The sequence below is a fragment of the Chiloscyllium punctatum genome, chromosome 14, assembly GCF_047496795.1.
Source record: "Chiloscyllium punctatum isolate Juve2018m chromosome 14, sChiPun1.3, whole genome shotgun sequence".
NCBI classification, from domain to species: Eukaryota; Metazoa; Chordata; class Chondrichthyes; order Orectolobiformes; family Hemiscylliidae; genus Chiloscyllium; species Chiloscyllium punctatum.
In genome coordinates this window covers 43,480,576-43,492,950 of record NC_092752.1, presented here as the reverse complement: position 1 = coordinate 43,492,950, position 12,375 = coordinate 43,480,576, and the positions used below count along the sequence as shown (strand labels likewise).

General features: G+C 41.6%; 1 protein-coding gene across 1 annotated transcript in view; it reads left to right on the top strand.

The window, feature by feature from the left end:
• Positions 1-12,375, top strand: part of gria2b (glutamate receptor, ionotropic, AMPA 2b) — a 149,131-nt gene that overhangs the window by 51,819 nt on the left and 84,937 nt on the right. The window contains 1 exon segment of the mRNA XM_072584268.1: positions 370-566. Coding sequence (XP_072440369.1) covers positions 370-566 — 197 coding nt within the window.

Below are 12,375 nucleotides of genomic sequence, written 5' to 3'. Positions count from 1 at the left end.
AAGATAACTTGTTTAATTTTCCAAAATTTTTAGAAGAAATCTATCAAATTAATAAATTGGATGCCCAACAGCAGCCATGATCATACTGAATTTGAGCAGATTTGAGGGGTTTCTGGTCTTCTGCTAATCCTACTTGTGTTCTAATTTTGATTATGATTGATGTATTAATGTTTTATACTTATGTAAAAGTAATCACCTTAAAATATCCCCTAGATTAAACTAATAATCTTAGCATGCCATCATTAAGTACATGCAAATATCAACAAGTGAACATTAGTTGATTTCTAGTAGAATAGTTCATTTTTTAAACAGTTTTCTTCAGGCTGTAAATGTAACCTGGAGACTGTATTCTGCTGTTCTTTCCTCCAGGATTGTCAGTCTTACAGGCGGTCCTCGATGCTGCTGCTGAAAATAAGTGGCAAGTGACTGCAATCAATGTAGGAAATATAAAAGATGAGAGAAAAGATGAAGCCTACCGCTCACTTTTTCAGGATCTGGAAAATAAAAAGGAGAGACAAGTAATTCTTGACTGTGAGCGGGACAAAGTTAATGATATCATGGAGCAGGTACTACACATACAGCTTGAATAGACAATGATACTGTGCAATTGTTTATACCATTATTAATTAATTTAATTATTAATTCATTAATTAGTGACTAGATGTTCACAGCATGAGATTCCATATTGATATTGATCTCATAAAATGTAATCTTATAACCACAGTGTGGAGTAAATCATGAAGTAAGCAATGTTTATACAAAAGAAAATTTCACATCTTAGTGTCTGACTATGCAAAGTATCACTTCCTAGCCTAACAGATAATCAGTGAATATTTGTCATTGTTGCTTTTGCTCTGGATGAAATGGGCACTCAGTACTCGGGTAATGGGATGTTCAGTTCTGTATTCCTCCCTGAGGGTAATGATCTAGCTTCCACTCAACAAACCTCCAAATAAAACAGGCAAAACTGTTACACAATTGGAAATTGCTGTTAGAAAACACACTGATGTTCCATTTGGAAATTGTTGTGGACAGCACATTGATGAGCCATTTGACTTCTTATTGCAACTCCTCAAGAGATGGATAATTCTATTTTCAAACAGAATTCCTGCTTTGAACTGTCTCCTGTAATGAATCTTCTGTTCGAAAATTAGAATCAGACCTACTCTTGAGCTCTTGAAGTTGTACTTATTAAGCTAATAGAAAATCATGCACATAATTTAGTATTGTATTAGTTACATCAATATTTTTCATTTATAAAGCTATCATACTAATTCCAAGTATCTACTAGTTCATTTGGGCTGAGGTGTTGAAGCTCCATTTTGATCCAAGGCATATTATCTGAGGTGTAGTCTATTAAAGGTTATTGGCAGTTTTAAACCTGTTCAAAATGTCCAGTGTGGAACACAAAGACTAGAAAAGTTAGTTTGGGTAAACACAACAGGAGGGACTCTTCGGCAGGATGTACAATGGGTGACCAAATAGAGCCACTGTCTCTCTCTTGTACATGGCAATATAGAAATCATAATAATCTGTTGAACTGCTATAAAATCCTGCATTTCTCACGATGGCAGCAGTTTGAGTTTGCATGGTAGCAACCTGACTTCTGTCTGAGGTACTATTCCAATTCCCAGATTTTGTGTAGTGTCTAACCATTAGAATCATTGAATCTTCACAGTGTAAAAGTAGGCCATTTGGTCCATTGAGTCCACACCGACCCTCTAAAAGAGCATCCAACCCAGATCCACCCCCCTGCCCTATTCCTGTAAGCCTGTATTTTCCATAACCTACACATCCCTGGACACTATTAAGAATTCACTATGGCCATTCCATTAACCTGCACATCTTTGGACTCTGGGAGGAAACTACGGCATTCAGAAAAAACCTATTGGCCATCAGGTCACATCAGTAGATTCTACAGGTTTGCTAAGTTGGCTTCCATTTTCATACTGGAAAGAGCAGACTCCAATCTCTGAGAACTTCCCTGTGTTCATTCAGACTTCTCCATACTTCGTGACATTGTATACCAACTTTTTGCCAGGCCTGTCTGTACACAAAGTACATCATTATGTATGCCCATCATCTTCGATCCAAACCCACTCCATTGATATGCTCATTTAAGTCCTCTGCAGTCAAACCTATGCATAACCTCTGGTGAGCTGGCTATCCCTGCTTCCTGCCCTATTTGAAGATCACTTGTGGTCAATGTCTGATCACATTGAGGTTTGTATTTGTTCTCTCCTCTGCATAATATGCAGTAGCAATATCTGAGCTGATGGCTCAGAGTGTGGAGTGGAGCATCTTTGTCACTTCATCATCAGTGTGTTACTGCTTGTCCGCCGTTGCAAATTGACCACTGTGTGGCCATAAGCAGTTCTGGTAATCTAACTAGAGAAAGGCACAAATGTAGGGCTGTGAAGGAAGGAGGGGCCCTGTGTGGGTAAATGAGTGGTATATGCTTTCATAATCAGCAGCTTGTAAATCAGCAGACATTGTGGGCTGAATGGGAAACGGGATGTTACAAACTGAATTAGTAATGATAATAATGGATTGGGAACAAATACTTTCAGTAAACCTGTCTCAGAGCAACGGGATTCAGTCAAGAAGGAATTGTGAAGAATATATAGCCAGTATGTTCCAAAAAAGAGAAAGTATGGGACCATCAAATTCTGCGAACCATGGATGTTGAGGGATATGCAGGATTAGATTAAGAGAAAAGGGGAGGATTCTGGCAGATATCAAGAGCCCAAAATAGCAGGACCTGTAGAGAAGTATTGAATGTAGAACTTAAAAAAGGTTAGGAGAACTAAAAGAGGATAATGGCAGGTAAAGTAATGAAGAATCCAAAGTTGTTTTATGGGTATGTTTAGGGTAAAAAGATAATGACAGAAAGAGTAGGGCCTATTACGAACAACAGTAGGACTTTGTGTATGGAGCCAGAGGATGCAAGTAATGTTCCATGTGGATCAGTGTTTACCAGTGAAAGAACAATATGGGGACAGAAATCAGGGAGAAGTACTGTGATATAGTTTTAAACATTAGTGTAGAGACAAGGCTCTGACTGGTCTAACAGGCTTAAAAGTAGACAGATTTTCAGGTTTGGATGAATTATATCCCAGGTTGTTGGGTGAGGCAAAGGTAGAAATGGTAGGGGTGTATGCAAAAATTCTCAATTCGTGTCTGATCACAGGAAAAGTGCCAGAGTACTGGGGGCAGCACCGTGGCTCAGTGGTTAGCACTGCTGCCTCACAGCACCAGGGACCCAGGTTCGATTGCAGCCTCAGGCGACTGTCTGTGTGGAGTTTGCATATTCTCCCCGTGTCTGTGTGGGTTTGCTCTGGTTTCCTCCCACAGGCACAAAGATGTACAGGTCAGGTGAATTTGCCATGTTAAATTGCCCATAGTGTTATGTGCATTCGTCAGAGGGAGGTGGGTTTGGGTGGGTTGGTCTTCGGAGGGTCGGTGTGGACTTGTTGGGCCGAAGGGTCTGTTTCCATACTGTAGGAATGTAATCCAATCTACTGGATGAGAGCCAATGTGGCACTATTATTCAAGAAGGGATAAACTAAGAAAGTACAGGTCAGTAAGTTGAGTCTTAGTGATGAGGAAAGTATTGAAGTAATTCTAAGGGACAGAATTAATCTGCAAACAGTCAGCATGGCTTTGCTAAGGAGTGGTCATACCTGACCAACTTGATTGAATATTTCAAAGACGTGACCAGGTGTGTGGAAATTGGCAATGCTTTTGATGTAGTCTATATGGAGTTCAGCAAGACTTTTGATAAGATCTCACATGGAGGACAGATAGCAAAGGTAAGAACCCATGGGATCTAAGGAAATTTGACAAATTCGATCCACAATTGGCTATGTGGAAAGAAGCAAAGACTGATAGTTGAGGAATGCTTTTATAATTGGAAAGTTGTGTCCAGTGAGGTCCTACAGGGGTTAAGTTGGGGCCCTTGACATTTATGGCTTATATAAATGATTTAGAATTACATGTTGGAGACTTGATCAGTAAATTCATAGATTAGGGTGGCATGCTGTCTCACAATGCCAGAGACCAGGATTTGATTCTAGACTTGGGTGACTGTGTGGAGTTTGCACGTTCTCCCCATGTCTGCATGGGTCTCCTCTGAATGCTCCAATTTCCTCCCAACATCAGAAGATATGCAAATTGGACAGATTTGCCATGCTAAATTACTCTTAGTGTCCAGAGATGTGCAGGTTATGTGGATGAGCCGTGGTCAATGCGGGATTACAGTGATAGGTCTAGGTGGGATACTCTTCGGACAGTTGGTGCAGACTCAATTGGCTGTAGGGATTAGATGATACAAAACTTGGTCGGGTGGTAAATAGTGAGGAACTTAGCATCAGATTTCAGGAGGATTAAGATGGTCTGATCATTTGCAATAGAATTCAATTTAAATAAACGTGAAGTGATGCACTTGGGCAAGACAAACATGGCAAGGGAATGCACGAGGAATGGTAGCACATGGAAAGCACTGAGGAAGTACAAGTATACCAGTCCCTTAAGGTATTGGACTAGGTCGATAAAGTGATGATTAAGTCTTATGGTTCCTTGCTAAAATGTGATTGAATTGGAGAAATTGTAGAGGACATGTACCAGGATGTAGCCTGGGCTGGAGAGATCAATTTATGAAGAGAGATTTGACAGAATGGAGTTGTTTTACTTGGAGGAGGTTGAGGGGGGACATGATTGTGATGTATGAAATTATGAGGGGCAAAGAGGTGGACAGAAAGAAACTGTTGAATGACAATGGAGGGATCATTCACCAAGCAGCATAGATTTAAGGTGAGGGGTAGAGGGTTTAGAGGAGATGTGAGGAAAAACCTATTTTTACTGAGGCTGGTGGGGATCCGGAACTCACTGCTCTAAGGGTGGTAGAGGCTGAAATCCCCATAACATTTAAGGAGTATTTAGATGGGCATTTGCGATGCCAAGGCATACAAGGCTATGGGTCTAGTACTGGAAAATGGGAATAGAATAGTTGGGTGCTTGCTTTTGACTGGTGGAATGTGATGGGCTGAAAGTCCTTTTTCTGTGCTGTAGATCTCTATGATCATATACCATTATCTTGTATGGTTTCAACCGTACTACTAGTCATGGCTCACTAGTCACTAATGACACCGAGCACTCCGTCCTTCATGAAGACAAATACATATGACTATGTCTGTGATTCAATCCATTCCCCTGCCTGGCATTAGACTGTGTTGCCTCGCATTGTGAACCACCTTACCCTCTATGAGAAAGGGAGTGTCAGTAAAAGTGGTGCAATATGTTTGCAGTTTGTGGTTGTCATGGATGAATAGCTAGCAATATACACAATTTATAAGATCTGGTATTGGATTTGAAGAAATGCTAATTGTGAGGTGTGTGAAATATGAATGTGAATTTGGAATAGTGATAAATAGAGATCGCTATATCACTGACCTCACAACAATGTGTGAAGCTAGTGATGTAACTGCTAGAATATAACAGTTCCTTAACACTGATCACTTATTTGAGCTCATTGAACATTTCGAGACACTTCATCCAGGTCCTTGGTGTTCAACTTAATTTGGGGATATTTGTGCACAAAACACAGAAATTTAGAATACAGGAGCAGCAGATAATCAGGAAGGCTAATGGAATGTTGGCCTTTATTTCAAGAGGGTTGTGGTATAAGTGTATGGAGATCTTATTGCTGTTGTACAAGGTACTAGTGAGATCACATCTAGAGTATTGTGAGCAGTTTGGACTCCTTATTTAAGAAAAGATAATGTCATTTGATGCAGTTCAGAGAAAATACATTAGGATGATCCCTAGTAGATTACTTACAGTGTGGAAACAGGCCCTTTGGCCCAACAAGTCCACACCGCCCCGCCGAAGCGTAACCCACCCATACCCCTACATCTACATCTACCCCTTACCTAACACTACGGGCAATTTAGCATGGCCAATTCACCTTGCCTGCATATCTTTGGAGTGTGGGAGGAAACCGGAGCACCCGGAGGAAACCCACGCAGACACGGGGAGAACGTGCAAACTCCACACAGTCAGTCGCCTGAGGCGGGAATTGAACCCGGATCTCTGGCGCTGTGAGGCAGCAGTGCTAACCACTGTGCCACCGTGCCGCCCACAAAGTATGGAGAGATTGTCCAATGTTGAGCAATGTTGACCAGTTTGGTACTGTACTCACTGGAGTTTGCATAAGATTCTTAAGGGGCCTAAGAGGGTAAACGCTGAGAGGATGTTGTCCCTCATGAAGGCTCGAATGGGGGGGCGGTGGAGGTGGTGGTGATGTAGTGCTAGGATCAGAGGGCACAATTTCAGAATATAAGAGTACCAATGTAAGACTGAGGAAATATTTCTTCACACAGAAGGTTGAGAGCCTTTGGAACATTGTGTTAAAGAGAGCTGTAGGGGAGGAGTCTTTGTGTATATTTATGGCTGAGATGATTAATTCTTGATCAGAAGGGGAATCAAGAGTTATGGAGAAAAGGCAGAAAAGTGGAAATGATCCTATTGAATGGTGGAGCAGGTTCAAGAGGCCAAATGGCCTATTACTGTTCCTTTTTCTTATGGTTTCTTATGACTATTGGCACGGGGAGGTGATAGCCTCGAGGCACCATCACTGGACTATTAATCCAGAAACTCAGCTACAGTTCTGGGGTCACGGATTTGAATCCTGACACAACAGATGGTGGAATTTGAATTCAATGAAAATATTTGGAATTAAGAATCTACTGATGACGATGTTGATTGTTGGAAAGAAACCATTTGGTTTACTACTGTCTTTTACGGTAGGAAATCTGTCACCTTCACCTCGTCTGGCCTACATGTGACTTCAGATCCACAGTAATGTGGTTGACTCTTAATTGCCCTCTGAATTGGCCTAGCATAGTCATACTCACAGAATCATAGATTACAGGCAATGTGCTAGACACCACTATAATCATCCTGGATATGTCCTGTGCCGCTGGCAGTACACACCTAGCAGAGTTGGCACCATAGTGGTATACAACTGGCATGGAAGTTCCCTTGGAGTCCTCAACAATGACTCCAGACCTCATGAAGTTTCATGGCTTCAGGTTAAATGTGGACAAGGAAGCATCCTGCTGATTACCACGTACCGTAATACCTCGGCTGATGAATCTGTACTCCTCCATTTTGAACAACGCCCTGAGGAAGCATTTGAAAACAGCAAGGGACCATAATGTACTCTGGATGGATGATTTCAATGTCCTCCATCAAGAGTAGCTCAGCAGCAGTACAACTGATCGAGCTGATTGGGCCCTAGACTGGGTGTGCCAGCTGCAGAAGCTTTCGTCCATGACTGACTACCGTACAGTCCTTGTGGAGACAAAGTCTCACATTCACTTTGAGAATAACTGCTATTGTATTGCATAGCACTATCACCCTGCTAAATTGGAAGACTTTGGACAGATCTAGCAACTTAATGAGCATGCATGAGCTATGGACCATCGAATGCAGCAGCATCGTACTGCAGTACAATCTGCAACCTCATGGCTTAGCCTATCCCCCATTCAAACATTACTATCAAGCCAGGGAATCAACTCTGGTTCAATGAACAGAGCATGCCAGGAGGAGCACCAGGCAATACTGGGATGACTTGCATGGCAAACAGCATGAACAGCAAGTGATAACTGGAGCTAAGGAATCCCACAAACAATAGATTAATTCTAAGCTCGCAGTCCTGCCACATCCAGTTGTGAATGGTGATGAACAATTAAACATCTCACTGGAGGAGGCTCCACAAATATCCTTATCATCAATGATGGACGAGCCCAGCATGTCAGTCCAAAGAATAAGGCTGAAGAATTTGTAGCAACCTTCAAGAAACAGTTGGAGCCACTGGATACTGCAAGGGCTACAGGCCCTGACCACATTCTGGCAATAGTACTTGTGCTCCAGAATTTTTTGCTCCTCTAGCCAAGCTCTTCTAGTACAGTTACAACACTGGCATCTACCCAAAAATGCAGAAAATTGCCCAGGTATACGTAAAATGCAGGGCAAATCCAATCCAGTTAATTACTGCCCTATCAGTTTACTCTAAAGTGATGGAATATGTCATCAATGGTGCTATGAAGCAGCACCTGCTCAGCAATAACATGCTCAGTGACACCCAGTTTGGGTTTAGCCATTCAGCTCATGACCTCATTCTAGTCTTGGTTCAAACATGGATAAAAGAGCTGAATTTCAGGGGCTAGCTGAGAGTGACAGCCCCTGCCATCAAGGCTGCATCTGAGCAAATATGGCATCAAAGAGCTCAAGTAAAACTGGGTATCAGGGGACAAATACTCCGCTGGTTGGAGTCATACAGGCACATAGCAAGATGATTGTGTTGTTGGTGGTCAGTAGTCTCACCTCCAAATATCTCTGCAGGAGTTCCTCAGGACAAACCACATTCGGCTGCTTCATCAATGAACTTCTTCTATCATAAGGACAGAAGTGGGGATTTGTGTTGATGACTGCACAATGTTCAGCACCATTCACATCTCCTCAGACAATGAAGCAGTCCATATTCAAATGCAACAAGACAATATCCAGGCTTGGGCTAACAAATGGCAAGTAACATTCATGCGACATAAATGCCAGGCTCTGACCATGTCCAATAAGGGACAAACTAACCACCACCCCTTGACATTCAATGGTGTTATCATCACTAAATCCCCCACTATCAATACCTAGAGGCTGCCATTGACCACAAACTCAACTGGACTCACCACATAAATGCAATGGGTACAAGACCACATCCGAGGCTGGGAATATCTCAGCGGGTAGCTCACTTCCTGTATCCCAAAAGCCTGTCCACTAATTACAAAGCATATGTCAGGAAGATGGTGGAATACTTCCCACTTGCCTGGATTGGTGCAGTTCCAACAACACTCAAGAAGCTTGACACCATCCAGGACAAAGCAGCCCACTTGTTTGGCACTAGATCTGCAAGCATCCACTCCCTTCACCACTGACACTCGGTAGCAGCAGCGTGTACCTACCAGATGCACTGCAAAAATTCACCCTAGATCCTCCAACAGCACCTTGCAAATATATAACCATTTCCACCTAGAAGGACAGGGAAGCAGATATATGGGAACATCACCACCTTCAAGTTCCCCTCCAAGCAACTCAGTATCCTGACTTGGAAATATAATACTGTTCCTTCACTATTGCTAGGTCAAAATTCTGGAATTCCCTCCCTAATGGTATTGTGGGTCAACCCACAGTAGGCGGACTGCAGCACTTCAAGAAGACAGCTCACCACTACCTTCTCAAGGGCAACAAGGGATGGGCAATAAATGCTGGCCAGCCAGCAGCATTCATATCCCACATGAATAAAAAAATCAATGCCATGGTTTGATCCCACTGTCGTTCAAAATTTGTTTGGAGGGCTTCCTGAGTTGAAAACCTTGGGACCCAATTTCTCTTATGTTGTTTCATTATTCAGTCACTTTGCATATTGAAGTGGTTTGCTTGTGCAACCTGCTGTAACTACAGTGCAACTTTTCTTTCAGGGGTATTGGCTGGGGTTAAGTAGAGTAGGCCAACTTTAAACATGCTACCCTCTCATAATGTTGGGCTTCCAGTAAAGACATGTAGCCATTCAACAGCACAATGCAATCTTGACAATGAGCAGGCAGCAGAAAATTAGCATTTTCAGGGTCTGTCTAATTAAATGAGTCCATACATCAATGATTTGAAGGAGCAGGTGTTGTATGGGGGTTAATAAAGTTAGAAATCATACAACACCAGGTTATAGTCCGACAGGTTTATTTGGAAGCACTGCTTCTTAATCAGGTAGCTGTGTAGCAGGGCCATAGAACACAGAATTTATAGCAAAAGTTTACAGTGTCATGCGGCTGAACCGACATACTCACACACTCATGTAGACCCTCTCTTGTATACAAGCTCTCTCTGATACGCGCACACATACACCCCCCCACACTGATACCCGTGCACACACCCTCTCACAGGCTTATGCCCCATCACAATCACACACACACATACTTTACTAAGCTTACACACACCCTCTTAAATGCACACATTCACATACATACTCACTCGGTCTATCCTGCACACAAACACACAAGTGTATGGGGTGAATCAGTATTTGCAGAATTATAATTTATTTTGCTCAAAAATGCATAACCTTCAGTCAATCCATGTAAGATTCTGTAAATTCCACTTTAGAAATAGAACCAGTCTGACTCCAGATTGGGACACAGACTTTAACCTTACACCGTTAATGCATTGTCTGAGCTGAGATGACACACTTTGCTAGAAAACCTGAACTTATCTTGAGAATGTGACGTGAAAGGAGTTCTGGGATTTACATATTAACAAACCAAAACTAGCAAAGCCATTTTAAAAGATGAAAGACTTAATTTAAGTATGTTTAATATATTTCAGCTGTATGACGTTGTAACCTTCTACTATAAATTCTGTGTCTTATGGTCCTGCCCCACAGTTACATGATGAAGGAGCAGTGCTTCGAAAGCTTGTGCTTCCAAATAAACTTGTTGGACTATAACCTGGTGTTGTGTGACTTTTAACTTTGTCCATATATCAAGTCACTGTACACAACATTGCTGTTAGATGTTGCTCCACTCTTCGTGACTCTGAGAACTTTGCTATTTAAATGATCATTTATCTCCTGACTTCCATCAAAATTCTTGTGGTACACTTCAAATTTAACTCAACCAAGCAGGATTAATAAAAATGGGAGGCAATTTGTATTTATCTATGGCTGCCAGGTGAGAAGAAATGACTTTTGGCAGATGGAAAAATCACTTTGAACCTTAGTCATTGCGAAGGTGAGAATTTTGGTGTCCAGAAAATATGTGCATTTTTTCAAAGAGTCAGGGGAGGTATCAATTTATCTGTAGTTTCTTTACACATTAGTTTAGGGTGTAGGTTTGCTCGCTGAGCTGTAGGTTTCATATCCAGACGTTTCATTACCTGGCTGGGTAACATCATCTGTGGCGACCTCCAAGTGAAGCGAAGCTGTTGTCTCCTGCTTTCTATTTATATCTTTCTCCTGGATGGGGTTCCTGGGGTTTGTGGTGATGTCATTTCCTGTTTGTTTTCTGAGGGGTTGATAGATGGCATCTAGATCTATGTGTTTGTTTATGGCGTTATGGTTGGAGTGCCAGGCCTTTAGGAATAATGTTACCTAGCCAGGTAATGAAACGTCTGGATATCAAACCTACACCCTAAACCTCAACCTGAGCTACAAATCTTCACAAACTTTGCAAAAATTTACACATTAGTATCTGTGGTAACTCCAGTTAGATATTAGAGAATGCCTCTAGTAAAGCATTTCATCTAAATAAAATTTATTTAATTTAAATTAAACACTTTATATTCACATTTGCACATGTGAATTTGCACATTAGCATTAACGATAGGAATATTGTATATACTTACTGGTTGATAAACAATCTCTGGTTTTTCTGTGCATAAAAGCAGAAAATAATGTTCCAAGAATAGCACGATTGCCTCCTTCCTCATTGGAATGTCAGTTTGGCTCCACACTGAATTGAAAGATCTGTGTTCAAGTCAAATCCATATGCACTTGATTTCAATCAATGATTCAATTAGTGCACTGAGAATGGGAATATTGGAACTTCAATTTCAATGATTTAGGAAAGAGTTTGTTGCTTCTTGGTAGTAGTATATAATCTTACTTAATTTGGAGTTGTGGTGCTTTTTAATCCAGCACCATAAGGGTAAAGCAATTTTTTTTCAGATACTTTGGGAGAAATTTAGCCTCCAAAAACAAACAGTTTTGGGTTGGCTGGAACATTAAAGTGTTAAAAATCTGAATCCTAACCCTACATTAACTCAAACTTGCCCATTTCTTGTTTTAACAGAGGTGGGCAGGTGTATAGCATCCAAACTACTTGGGGAGGTGTATTCAGAACTTAAATATTCTGATAACGAGTCCTGTCTCATAATCATTGACCACTTTAAATTTAACCTCTGGCTGCCCGGACTTTCTGTCGTTCAGAAAACTTAGCAGTTAAAGGAAACAAGGATCCAGGAGGTATATCTCTTTCCAGTTAGCTGCTGGATGCAGCATAACTGCCTGACCATAGGACCATAAAATATAGAAGCAGGAGCAAGCCATTTAGCCCATCAAGACTGGTCTGTGATTCAATGAGGTCACGGCATTATTATTTCTCCAAACTCATTCAATGGGTTGCCCATTGAACAACCCACGTGATCAGATGCCCTCCTCCCATGATTAAATATCCTTTCCTCACAATCAACCCCAAGAACCCAAACATCACATGGCCTCTGACCTCTCCTCAAAGCTAATCAATGCTTATGATAAGCACCTTCCCTTAGGCA